This window comes from Agelaius phoeniceus, chromosome 5 (assembly GCF_051311805.1).
Source record: "Agelaius phoeniceus isolate bAgePho1 chromosome 5, bAgePho1.hap1, whole genome shotgun sequence".
Lineage (NCBI taxonomy): Eukaryota > Metazoa > Chordata > Aves > Passeriformes > Icteridae > Agelaius > Agelaius phoeniceus.
The window spans coordinates 5,936,508-5,948,896 of NC_135269.1; the positions used below are offsets into that span (position 1 = coordinate 5,936,508).

At 43.5% G+C, this 12,389-nt stretch overlaps 1 protein-coding gene across 13 annotated transcripts in view; it reads right to left on the reverse strand.

Annotated features, from left to right (window-relative positions):
• ERC1 (ELKS/RAB6-interacting/CAST family member 1) overlaps nucleotides 1-12,352 on the reverse strand; it is a 277,355-nt gene extending 265,003 nt beyond the window's left edge. For 10 of the 13 annotated variants that reach the window (XM_077178201.1, XM_077178199.1, XM_077178198.1 and 7 more), the window contains exons 1-2: nucleotides 12,174-12,352; nucleotides 1,231-2,064 (exon numbers count right to left, since the gene is read on the reverse strand). In XM_077178201.1, coding sequence (XP_077034316.1) covers nucleotides 1,231-1,899 — 669 coding nt within the window. In that variant the 5' untranslated portion in view covers nucleotides 1,900-2,064; nucleotides 12,174-12,352. Of the gene's footprint in view, nucleotides 1-1,230; nucleotides 2,065-11,985; nucleotides 12,100-12,173 lie in introns of those variants that run through there. The other 3 variants (XM_077178195.1, XM_077178194.1, XM_077178205.1) reach the window with 3 other exon arrangements.
• Nucleotides 12,353-12,389: the final 37 nt, after the last annotated feature.

The window sequence follows — 12,389 nt, forward strand, 5'->3', positions numbered from 1 at the left end:
AAGTGAAAAGAAAACTGCAGACAGGTTCAGTGTAGTAGACGAATCAGTAACCAAAAGTAATTTATTATTTAAGACAGGCTACCTGAAAGCAGAGTACAACAAGCAGTACCCTTTTCCTTCAGCATTTTCCCCTCTCCTTCACCTTCTAAAGCAATCTTACAAAAAACATTGCCTAAAATATCAACTGTACCCTAAAAGCTACAAGAACATGGTCAGATTTGAATTATGGAAACTTTCATTAAACATGCTTGGATACTTAAAAAGCTCAATAGGGAAAGTAATTTTGTCATGATGAAAGCTGACTTACATTTCAGGGAACTTCTGGAGTTGGACACTGGGTCTGTTTTCCATAAGAAAAGTGAGATTTTTTACCTGACAGTCCAGAAAGGTGCTGAACCCACATTTGGCCAGAAACAACTAAACAGGAGGACACTCATTCAAAGACAAATATTTACTTCAGGACTAAGGACCTTTAGGTGGAAGAACTTTAAAAAAGCTTTTAAACAGTAGAACTGCCTACAGACACCTCAATTTTAATCAGCTTCTGAGTTTTATTTTAATTTGGAGATGCTTTTAAGATGCACAAGACCTAAGACCTAGACACCTGAGAATCTGTGTTCTTCTACCTATTCTGTAACTGGCCAGACCACTACAAAAAAAAAAACAAAACTGTAGGGTGCTTTTGGATAGTTGCATAACAAGATATGCACAGTTTATGAACAAAAAGAAAGCAAGCATGTATTTAACAGTGCTATTTAAATGTAGCCAAGAACAGAATTTATATCTGTTTGTGAAAACTGCAGGTCTGGACATTTTAGCTCTAAATACCAGTGAGTGTAACTTCAACTTTGTTTTTAATGGCAATCTGTCAGCATTCAGCAACAGTGCAGTTATACTGGGGGTCAGCAGTTAGTACATTCTGCATCTAAGAGAACACTTCAAGAGGTAAACAGCACAAAAATATTAATTATCAACAGAATAAATACTTCCAAAAGGAAACCAAGTGCTTACCATCAATCCTAGGGGAAAAATACACACAACACAAAAAGGAAAAATGAGCACTCGAGGTAATTCACAAATCTGACAAGAAACATCTAAAAACGGGCTTGCAAGCTGAAAACACATCTTACCCACATCAATTACCCAAGAAAATCACCAATCTAATTTAGCTGCTTAAATTCATTTAATCATGCTACCACACTAACACAGCAGTGACATTAGATGACATACCTGGTTTTCTTCTTGCAAAACCCTATACTGTTCCTTCCAAATGGTGATTTTTGAAGCTTCATCCTTCCTCAGAGCTCTCTCCTTTTTGAGCTCAGGACTCCAGAAGGTCTTGATGCTGTTCATGGAAGAACTCAGCTTGCTTTCCTTCACCTCCACGTCCTTGCGGAGCAGATCGTTTTCCCTCAGCACCTCCTTGAGCTGTGTCTGCAGGTCCATGATGGTGTTGTCCCTGGCCTGGCGCAGCGAGTGAGGCACGGTGGATGCCATGCTCACTGGGGGCAGGTGGTGCTCTCCAAATGCAATGGTATCGCTGGCAACTCCGCTGGTGGCAATGTTAGGGCTGCTGCCCATGGCAGTCATGCGAACGCCGTAAGGCAGCCGCCCTCCCGACCGGCCCAGGGTCATGGTGCTCTTCGGGGTGTCCGCGCCCACGTTCTCGTGGTCGCTCAGGTACATGGGGCCGGACGTGGCGTAGGCAGCGTTTAAGGACTGAATGTTCTCCATAGAAAGGGTTTTGCCACTGCCACCCCCAGTACTGCTCCCCGAGCTGCCCCCCGTGCTGTTGGTTCGCCGGTGGCCCAGGCGAGGCGAGCGCGGCAGCCGCGGCGAGCGCCCCGGGCTCTGTGTGCTGGGCTCCACCTTGCCCACGGAACGAGCACTTCCATACATGGTTAAGCTGGTGGTGTGAGGCAATCAGATAGGCAAAAATCAGGAATGAGAGAATTCCTGGTAAGCTCTTCAATAGTAATAAGTCAACTTAAGGCCAATCACAACTTGTAACAGATCTGGTTGTCCATCTCTGAAGTCATGTGCTCACGGTGTTCAGGACCATATCTGTATCAATAAGAATAACATATTAAAATCTACATCAATAAAAATAACACATTAAATACCTAGTTTATCACCAAATGTTTGTCTTACATTAGAATATATTCTCCTATATTTATAGTTCTCCATTTTTTTTTCAATTCCTCCTAATAAAAAAAGCAATGTTTTATTTACACCCTTATATTTAAACTCAAAAAGAAACTTCTATTCTTGCTTTTCTATTGTTATATTCTCACAGCAAAGAGGAAAGGAAAAGAGAATCCATCAATCTTCAAGCCATAATTTTGTTGGCGATGGCAAAACCCTTCAGATGCCATCTCATCTTTCTTCCTACTTCTAACTGGCCCTAATGCATCACCTGTTACCTTTCTGAGTGAGAGAGAATCAAAATTCTAAAACCACTCAGTAGTTCATCTTTCCTTCAGCACTGCCAGCTTCCATAGGACACGGTTTCGAAACTCTTGTGTTGTGAAATCATCCTGCAAATGGGAAGGCAGGACAGACTGATGCGACTGACCATGATCTCAACCAGAAGGTTCCTTAGCACTGCTGTCAGCCCCACTTCAAATGCAGAAATCAGAACCAAAACCAACAATAATCATGAAATCATTACTGACCACACAACTTCAGCAAGCACAGATGCAAATCTGAAATAGGAGCAATGACCCAGCAATGAGACCAACAAGGTTAAGGGGAACAAAAGAATCACAGCTCCACTGAAAAGTGGTTCTAGACTCTTATTTTCTCCCAAACTAAATGTAACTTATATCTTTGTTCAGGTTAAGAAAATATTTTGATTAAAATATACTTATTAACCAGCTGAGATTAATTCCATCAAATAATACTTCAATAGCAGGGACCGCTTAAAACACAGAACAGTTTGACACCATCCTGTTCCTGTTCCTTCTCCCCTCTGCTTTTTCTTTAAATACAGACTCTGGTGGCATATGCAAGAGAATTCCTTATTTTTGCAGTGCAATATGAAGCTGTAGTACAAGCACTGGCAGGAAACTCTTTAGCACAGGGACTCTGGGCTGGGATCATGTCAATAGCCAAGATCTAGCAGAGAAGCAAAAAACGTAACTAAACTACAGCACTGTAAAATTATCCCACTATACAGTTCTTACTTTTTTTCCAGTGTAGACTATTTCATGTTACTGCTGGGCCCAACTGAAATCAGAACTAGAACACTGAAACATTCCAGATCCCATCAGATGAAAGAATACCAGCCAGTGTCCAAGGAGCAGCAGCATCTCATGTATCCCAACATCTTGCCTTTCACACCAGCTCTCATCTACCTGCCCCTTCTGCTCAGAAGTCAGGTTTGCCAGATATTAGGAATGAATTTCTCCAAATCAGCATGTTTGTGAGACAACTGGGCAAACAGGTTAAAGATTGGGTTTAAAACAGGGATACACTTCCAAAAGAAATTGTAGAAACAGTGCAAGTGGGTGGAAGGAAGTGATGAAAAAAGAATATTGCAAAAAATACTGGAAAAGGGTAGAAAGAAAAAAAGTAAAATCCAGGAAGAAAAGATAGAGCATTTTTTTACCTTTCTGAATAAGTTAGTATAGGAAAAGATGCAACAAGAAATAGCTCCAAAATGTTTAGCTTAATCTTAAACTTTAAATGGAAAAGAAGGCCAGGGTAAGCCAGCATTTCATCAATTTCACACAATTTCATAGATGATACAATGGCATGAGGAATTTTACAAAGCTTATGGAAATTGATACTGCTTTGTGAGCAGTTCTCAAGATGTTCAAGTGCTCACTCTTTTTTTTAAAATGACAAGAAAAGCTAGCAACAATATTGCTACAGAATATTTTAGAGCACATAAATAAAGAAGAACTGGCCAAGGAAAAACAGTCACCAGCATTAACTGAAATTATCTGCCAAAGCAACACCTACAGATGTATTTTTTAATACAAGTTACATTTCTTCTATTTCAACTACGTATCTTTATGCAAAACAGTACAGAAATATAAACTATGCAACAAAGTGTACAGTGTTACACTGAAGTTGCTTCAATAAGCAAGACACTGTGCCCCAGATCTAGAAGAAAAACACTTCTTCCAAACAGAAAGGCTATTTCAGACTAGCCTCACTGTTTGAGATATCAAAATGCTAAAAATGCTGCTGTGACACCACTTGAGCACTCAAAACAAGTCAGATGTGATTTCTTAGACGCTGCATAAAGTACATTCCACTGAGAGCTTGCATTCATTAGGATTCTCCTGAAAATTAATCCAAATCACAGCACTTAATCCACTTGCTGTAAAGTCACCGCAGTACGTCAGGGCAAACACTCATTAACAGCTTCAGATGAGTTTAAATCAAACCAAAAGATGAGAATTATGTGTGTTTCAGTTAAAGGACTTCACCCCAAAACCACTAAGTTTAAAATCTGATAGAAGCACATCACTGTTGCACACAGAGGAATCACCTGGTGAAGTCCTTAGCAAGACACCAGAGGATATCAAAAGGTTTTAGATAATGTCTAAAGAGCTCCTCACCCTCAACATGGACAATGCCATGAAAAGTGCCATGGAGAACTGCCTTCTCCTTGCATCGGCAAACATTTTGTTAAACTCTGAATATTTCCAACAAATGGGAGTGGCTGCTATCCTTGGGAGAAAAGCAGCTCCCAGGCAGCAGAGAGGAGCTGATACCTCTGCAGGTGCAGGAACCATCCCCAGCCATCCTGGGCAAGCAGGGGAGCTCTCACCACCTCAGCTGCAAACACCAGTCCTGTGCTCACCCAGCTCTAAGCTTTGATCCACAGGCAGGCACCATCCCCTCTGCTACTCCAGAAACATCAAATAACTCAAGCCATCAAAGCCAAGGGCTAGAATGAGCTGTTGATCAGGGTAATGGGAAGGATTCCCAGAGCTGGCACAGCTGAAACTCAGGGAGAAGAACTCTGTTACTGCTGCCATGCATTACACTGCACTCAGGTTTCACTCAAAAGCAACAGATTAAAATGAAAAGTTGTCTTTGGAAACAAGCAAACATGACCCTCCAGGATTCTCCTTGAAATGACAACTTTCACTTACACCATTGGTAGACCTTAAAATTGTGAATATTCCAATATTAACTAAATACATCTTTCCACACACGCAGCCAGTTTCAGTATTTCTACTGGCACAGATTTGCCACAGTTCAAGATCAAAAAGAAATTACAAGATAAATCTTAACTCTTCTATTTCCCCCCTATTTTTTTCCTAGTAGCATTTATCACTGACCATATCACTTTGTTGTAGAGGCAGATATTACACTTCACAGAAATTACAGTTAACACCAAGAAAAAAATCTTCCACCATGAAAACAGCAAAGTGAGGGAAGTAAAAAGAAAATAATTCTTTTTTGCAGTACCAATTAATCAGGAAGAAGAAAGAATTCCAGTTTCCCTCCCAAAGCCCCAGCAAAAGTACATGGAAGATCTCTTTCAGATAACACCACAACCAGAAAAGTTAGTTTTTCAATATTCTGACTCACACTAGCATTTTACTGGGAGTCTCACAAGTATGGTCTCTTATCTTCCATGGGACCAACATGCAGCACTGTTACTATTTTCCTCTTCTACTGAGACTAAATTTAGTCACAAATAAATCATCCCTTAACTGTACAAGATGGTGATAACCACAAGGAACAATGTCCAACTGTGAACGTATTAAATGTATGAACCCTCTTCCCCTGGCAAATTCTCCTGTTGATTTCAAAAACCTTTGTTTTTTCTGCCAATATAAGAACCCTTACCCAGGATTACAGAAAAACAAACAAAAAAGACACTCTAAACATAAAGAGCTTAAAAAAACAAAACAGTTCTTGTTTAGGTTTAGCACTGGTTTGGGTTTAGCACTGAAGCAAGTGCTAAACCATTTTTCCTCAAGATAGCTTGCACAACTGTACAATTATGAAACAAAATTCTCTTGTTCACTGTTCATTAATAGAACAAAAACTTCAAAGAGTATCCTATATGCAAACCAATTTTAAAAAAATTAAAAGTATCACATCAGCCCAAGTAAAAACTTTCTATGTACATTTATATCTATTTAAATTGGCAGAGCACCTTTGCAGGCACAAAGACCTGAGCTGCTTTCACATAAGTTGAAAATGCTATCTAGTGATTATGGAAAAACTTGTAAGAAACACAATCAGAAAAAGAATAGGCAAGAATTACACAATATTGCAGAAAAAGGTTTAGAAAAGGACAGTTATGAACACATTTTCTGTATAAAAATTTTAAAACAGGTAACATCACATGCTGCTTGAAGTGCCAGCTAAGAAAAATGTCTTCTCAGGTCACAGGTGACTGTCCAAAAGCACTGAGGGGCAGACACCATTAACCATGGAAAATGTTTATAATCTGGCAGCAGACATTGAAATGTGCTGCAGTGCAACCTGTAGCAACTCAAATCCACCTGTTTCACTACAACAGCTTAGTCCCAGGCAGTGAAAAGCAATGGAGAACCCAGCTTCCCTCAGAGCATGCCAGGAGCAGAACCTGGCATGCTAAAAGAACAGTAAAAAGCCACCTGCACAAATTCATGGAGATTTACTTGCAAGGCAGTTGTGGCATGAGAGAGGGCAGGAACAGGAACATGGGTCTTGTCAAAAGCTCTAGTGGTCTCAATAAAAGCTATATTGGGACATAGTAGAAATGTAAGTAATTCTGGAGGGATCTCTTGAATATCAAACTTCAGTATGAAGAATCCAGTAAAATGAGATGTGTTCAGCAGTGCTGTCACACTCAGCCCCTACACCTAATATTTTATGTGAACCAGTGGGTCAGAGGGCAGGTGTTCCTGTCTGCAGTTGACAGAACACAGAAAATTCATTGGGAAAAAAAAAAAGTTTTGTTACCTTCTGGAAAATCTCTCTATCACATAAATTAATAATGCCTTTCATGTCTCTCACTACTCCAAGACAAACACTAATAGCCCATTAGCTACCTCCAGGTAAGCAAGCAACCAAACACACACAAACATGCTGCAGAAATACAGGGAAAATTCAGCCCACATTTTTAAAACAAAAAGAATTTCAGAGTAACTCCTGCAACCTTCAGCATGTCCTGTGAATTTCTTTGCTGCAAATTCTGTTCAGGACTGACACCAGCTGACAAACTGCAACATCTATGGAGACAATTCCTTAAGAGCATCACTGCCTGATGGTCAGGAGCGGGGCAGTGGGATCACAGAGCAGGCAGCCAAGTGCACCTCACAGCCCAGGGACCCCTCTGGAGCCTCTCAGCAGCAGAGTGAGAGCTTCCAGAACACAGAATCTCCTTGCCACACTGATTCCTGAGTGCACAAGGAAACCTTTGTACGTCAGTTTCATCATAAAAGCAAAGTCAGCTTTCACAAGAGGCATCTTAATCTGATAAAGGACTGTAGCAGACACATTAGACTTCATTAACAGAGGTAGTAATTGTTCCCATTTACATCACTCACACCCAAATAGTTAATGGCAAGTAGCTACGTCTAGATTAGATGGTAGGACAGACACTGCAGAGTAGACAGAACAGAGGGGAGGGCAGGTAGAAAAGATGGCATTCCAAACAAAGAAAAGCTTACATTCCAGTAAAACCCTGCCAGGAGCACAAACAGTGGGTGCAATGAGAGAATTGACATGATTCACAACAACAAAGAGGTGTACTGACCAAGAGAAAAAATGAATTCCTGTTACTTCCTAGCCCACCTCACACTTACAAAACCTCTGTCTGCTACATTGCTTTACACAAAAAGTGTGAAGCTCCTGTCTTTTAGGGCTATTTTGTAGGTTTTAGGTTTGCCTAGTTTTGGAAGGTAAGAAGGCTCACTACTTTTCATGTTAAATTCATTACTACTACAGACAAAAAGGACAGAAGCAAGTTTACTTTGGAAACATCAAGCCAGCCAATGCAGGACACAAAGGATTGAACCCATGGAATTCAGGGTTGTTTATCAAAATTCCCTTGTGGCCTTGACAACAAGAAAGCAATAATGATTAATGAAATTAAGACAGAAATAAGACACAAAAGTAACTGTTCATATTAGAGCTGTCTCTCATTCCTAAAGAGCACATAAATAAATGCTGAAGCACTGCCATCTGCTTATATCCAATCCTTTTTAAAAGCTGGGGGGCATGGTGGTGGTGGTGCTTGTTTTATATTTTTTATATTAAATTCACCTACTTCCACATCTGCCAGGTTCCCTGACTGTAACAGAGCCTTTGTTCTATCTCACCCAACACAAGATGTGAATTGATACACTCTCCCCCACACATATAGACAGAGAAACCTTCCCAGAAAAGCATCTCAGAAACCCCCAAAAATCTTCAGGTGACTTTGACATATTAAAAAAATATGTTTTGTAAAAGGCAGGCCATCAACCCTGACCCTAACAGTTTCAGGGAAAAAAACCCAGCATTCATTTGTCATGGGAGCATTTTATTTCTAAACAGGAAGTGACATTCCTGTTAAACACTTCTTACATCTGAAAGGTCAGCAGGAATGGCACTACAGAACATGGAAACATCTTCGTTCCCTGTCCTTTTTAGACACCTTTCTGTTTCCCATTCCTACAAGGTATCCCATCCAGCAAAAACCACCTGCAATTGGGAGCCAGAAATATTCATTCATTCATTCATTCATCAGTTTCCTAGTTCATTTCTTCCCCACACGTACACAATTCCTTTCAGGGGGATTTACTTACTCAGCAAGGAGGACCTAACACAGCACATGCTCTGTTCTGCTCTACAGCACTTTCTCTGCAAAAGCAACTTTAACTGACACAAAATTTTGTTTCTTATAATACCCATAAGTCTGGATAGCAGCATAAAGGGTCTGCTGTCATCATCACAGTCCCCTTTCTTCCATCTCCTTTCCCAAACAAAGAAGACCACAAAAAAAGGCTTGTTACTATTATAATAAATACATATATTTCAGCTGAACCTTTATTTATTCATGTGTAGGGAGTCTGGCTAGGTGCACCAGGATTTCTTTTGTGCAATGACTGGGACATAATTATAAGTCTCTAAATTTAAAGCAGATGTGAAGAAAAAAAAGAAATCACCACATGCCCTTTTTAAAGGCAAACACAAAAAGCAACAGGTATCAGAACTCCAACATATCTCTTTCATCACACATATCACTTCCTAGGGATAAACTGATTAAATTAACCCTGACTCTTCAAATTATGTAGAAGATTGAAGACCTGTGAATGTTAATTTTCTGTCACTGTATGGCTGAAGAGTTTATAGGCTCATTTCAGAGTATAAAGTCAGTAAATACTTTGTGTTTTTACCCATGGCTGTTTCTCTCTTTCCCACAGGTGGCGTGCAACCAACAACCCACTTCCCAGGAGCAGAAACAAAATGTTCAAAGCACTAAAGCTATTTCAGAAGTGCCTAGAAGCACTAGTGAACCCATGCAGCCAGCCAGCCTAAAGTCACCATGGGCAACATCGCAGTGCAAGGCAAAGCACGCTCCAGCTACAGAAATTCCATCATAATCTCACCCTGACAACAACCATATTGACATAACCCACGTGCTACAAAACACCACTACTGCTCCATCGGCAGGGATTTCCTAGGACCTCCTGCTCCACTCCTGCATGCCAGAGTTAAAACTCTTGGCTTAAAGAGCAATGGACAGAGGCCTCCTCACCACACTGGCCACCCTCTTGCAGCAGGCTGGCCAGCAGCAAGGGGCAAGAACCCACACTGTGGGTTTAGTCCTTTTATTGAAAAAGCCACATGCATCCCTCCACACTTGTATTTCTGACCAAACCATATTCAGCTAAAACAAGCCAGACCCTCCAAATATAACACAATTCTCCAGTGGCTTAGGCAGGTAAGGGCTGTAACAGAATTCTCACCCTAGAGAGGTTTTCAGGCTTGCAAAGAGGGAGGGGTGAGGGGATGAGAGATAACAATGGGAGAGTATCCTGCTGCACAAAGTAAGGAATAGGGGCAAGGAACTCCAGCACTGGTGACAATAGCATGGTGAAATACTTCTATTCACCATACAACTGCTACCAGGAACTGAGAAAGTGGCAGATTCAAAGAAAGAAAGGAAAAAAAAAAAAAGAAGAAAAAAAAAAAAGAAAGAAAGGAAAGAAAAAAAAGTAAGACCCCAGTAAATACCAAAGACCCCCTCAAAAAATAGCCACGATTTCTCTTATCACCAAGATCTGCAATTCAGTAAAAAGGAACAAGCCACATAAATACCAAACTTGCCTCTTTTGCTAATCAATCCATTAGCCACATATTACAGATGAAAAGTTACGTGAATGGAATCTCAAAAAAAGCTCGTGACAGGATCAAAAAGAATGCTAAAAATTATGAAAAACATGATGCTTTAATGTAGTCCAGAGAGCAGGTTTTCTACAGTTCAGGCTTCTGCTAACATCCCACAAGTGATTTAATTACACTTAAATTGGTTTCCCAGAAGTGGTGGAAGAAGTTCAAATTATATCAAAGATTATGATGAACTCACATTTCATTCAGTAGATCCCAACCTTTTTCTAGCTTCAGCCCCTCTTACAGCCTGATGGATTCAGACAATTCCAAATTTCTGGATGATACAGTAGGCATAGACTTGACTGTTCTGGGAACTGCTGTTCTGTGACAAAAGTTCTGAACTGTGCTTCCAGAACTGAACTACATTCAGTACAGCTGTTAACTAAATAATCACTGCTTTCATTACTGAAAAAAAATCCCCTATTTTACTACCAACTCCAGCCACAGCAGCATGGGCCAAGGTGGTGATTTCCCTCATGTTATTCCATTTGGAATGGCTCTAAGGCTGCTGACTCACAACTGACCCTGAATTGGGGCACACATCCGAGCTGCTGCAGCTTCCAACACAAACTCCAGGACCGTGTCAGGCTGTGGCTCAGGAGGGGATGTGTGTGCAGCCACCTACGGCTGCAGACGCAATAATCTCAGGGAGCAAAGGAGGGCAGGCAGCTGGTGGAGGTGACTGCTGCAGACATCCCTGGCCATTGTTTGAGAATCACAACCAAAGCAGACAACTTTCTGTGGTTACAGCCTGTTGGATCTACAGGCTACCCAGCTACAACCACCCTGCATGATTGAGCGTGGCCCCCAAACCGTGCTGGGACAAAACGTAAAACACACATTGCTCTTCAGAACAATTCTATTTTTATCCGTTTGCTTTCATTCTCTCGGCTTGTGCACTGCTGCCCACCACCAGCAGCAGCTCCATAGGTGTTTCTTTACATCTTTGCATCTCCCATTTCCACCGGGGCTTCCCTTTAAACCATTTCACACCGTGTCACAACCATAACATGAAACAAACCATAACATGAAACTTGCAGAGCGCATGTAACATTCCAGGTTCAACAAATCGTGTAGAAATCCTAACTAACCTTCAGAGCTCACACTCCCAACGAGACAGATGTGGAAGGGCAGCAATTCCTGACACAGGCTTCAGGATGGCAGCACGCTCAGAAACAAAGCACCGTGTCAGCTGACACTGGCTCGTAGTAGATGCAATAAAATACATTAAACTGACCAGGCAGCGCTCGCAGAGAAAACACCAAAAATCCAGCACGGCCACAAGGTCTGGGCAGCACGACACCGCTCCCCATTACCTCGCTGAGGTGACTGAGATAACAAAAGCGTGCGCTTCCCAAGGACAGGCTGAATGCAGAGGGGCGGAAAAGCCCGGCCGGGAATGCGAATGGGCAGAGCAGGAATGACCGCCCGTGCGAGGCACGGCCGAACCCCGCCCGAGCGCCGGCAGTGCCCGGCAGGACGCGGGCCCGCGGGGCGATGCGGCCGCGCTCCCGGGGCCGGACCGGGGCCGCCCCGCCCCGGGCGGTGACAGCGTGAGGGGCCCGGCGGGGAGAGGCCCCGACCCCCCCGGCCGCCCCCTCCCTCCGCCCGGCCACAGCCTGCGCACTCCCGCGGGCCCGGACCCACCTGCGCTGCAGCTCCGCGGCCACAGCCCCCGCCGGACCCTGCCCGGCCGCCGCCGCAGCCCCTGCCCAGCGCGGCGGCTGCTCCCGCAGCTACCGGCGCCCGCAGGCCCCGCCCCGCCCCGGGCTCCCCCCAGCGGACAGCAAGGCGCGTTAACCCGACCTCCCCCCGCCCCGAGCGCGGCCCCTCACCTGCCTGTCAGCCCGCGGGGAGGGGACGGCAGGGCAGGACAGGGGACGGGCGAAGCTGCCCGCGCCCGGCTCCGCTCGGTTCGGCTCCGCTCCGCTCCGCTCCCGCCGCTTCTGCTCCGCCGCTCCCTCCCGCGCCGCCGGCGCGAGACACGCGCAGGCCCCGCCCCCCCGGCGCGCGCGCTCGCCGCGCGGGGCTTCCCTCGGCCCGGCCCTCCC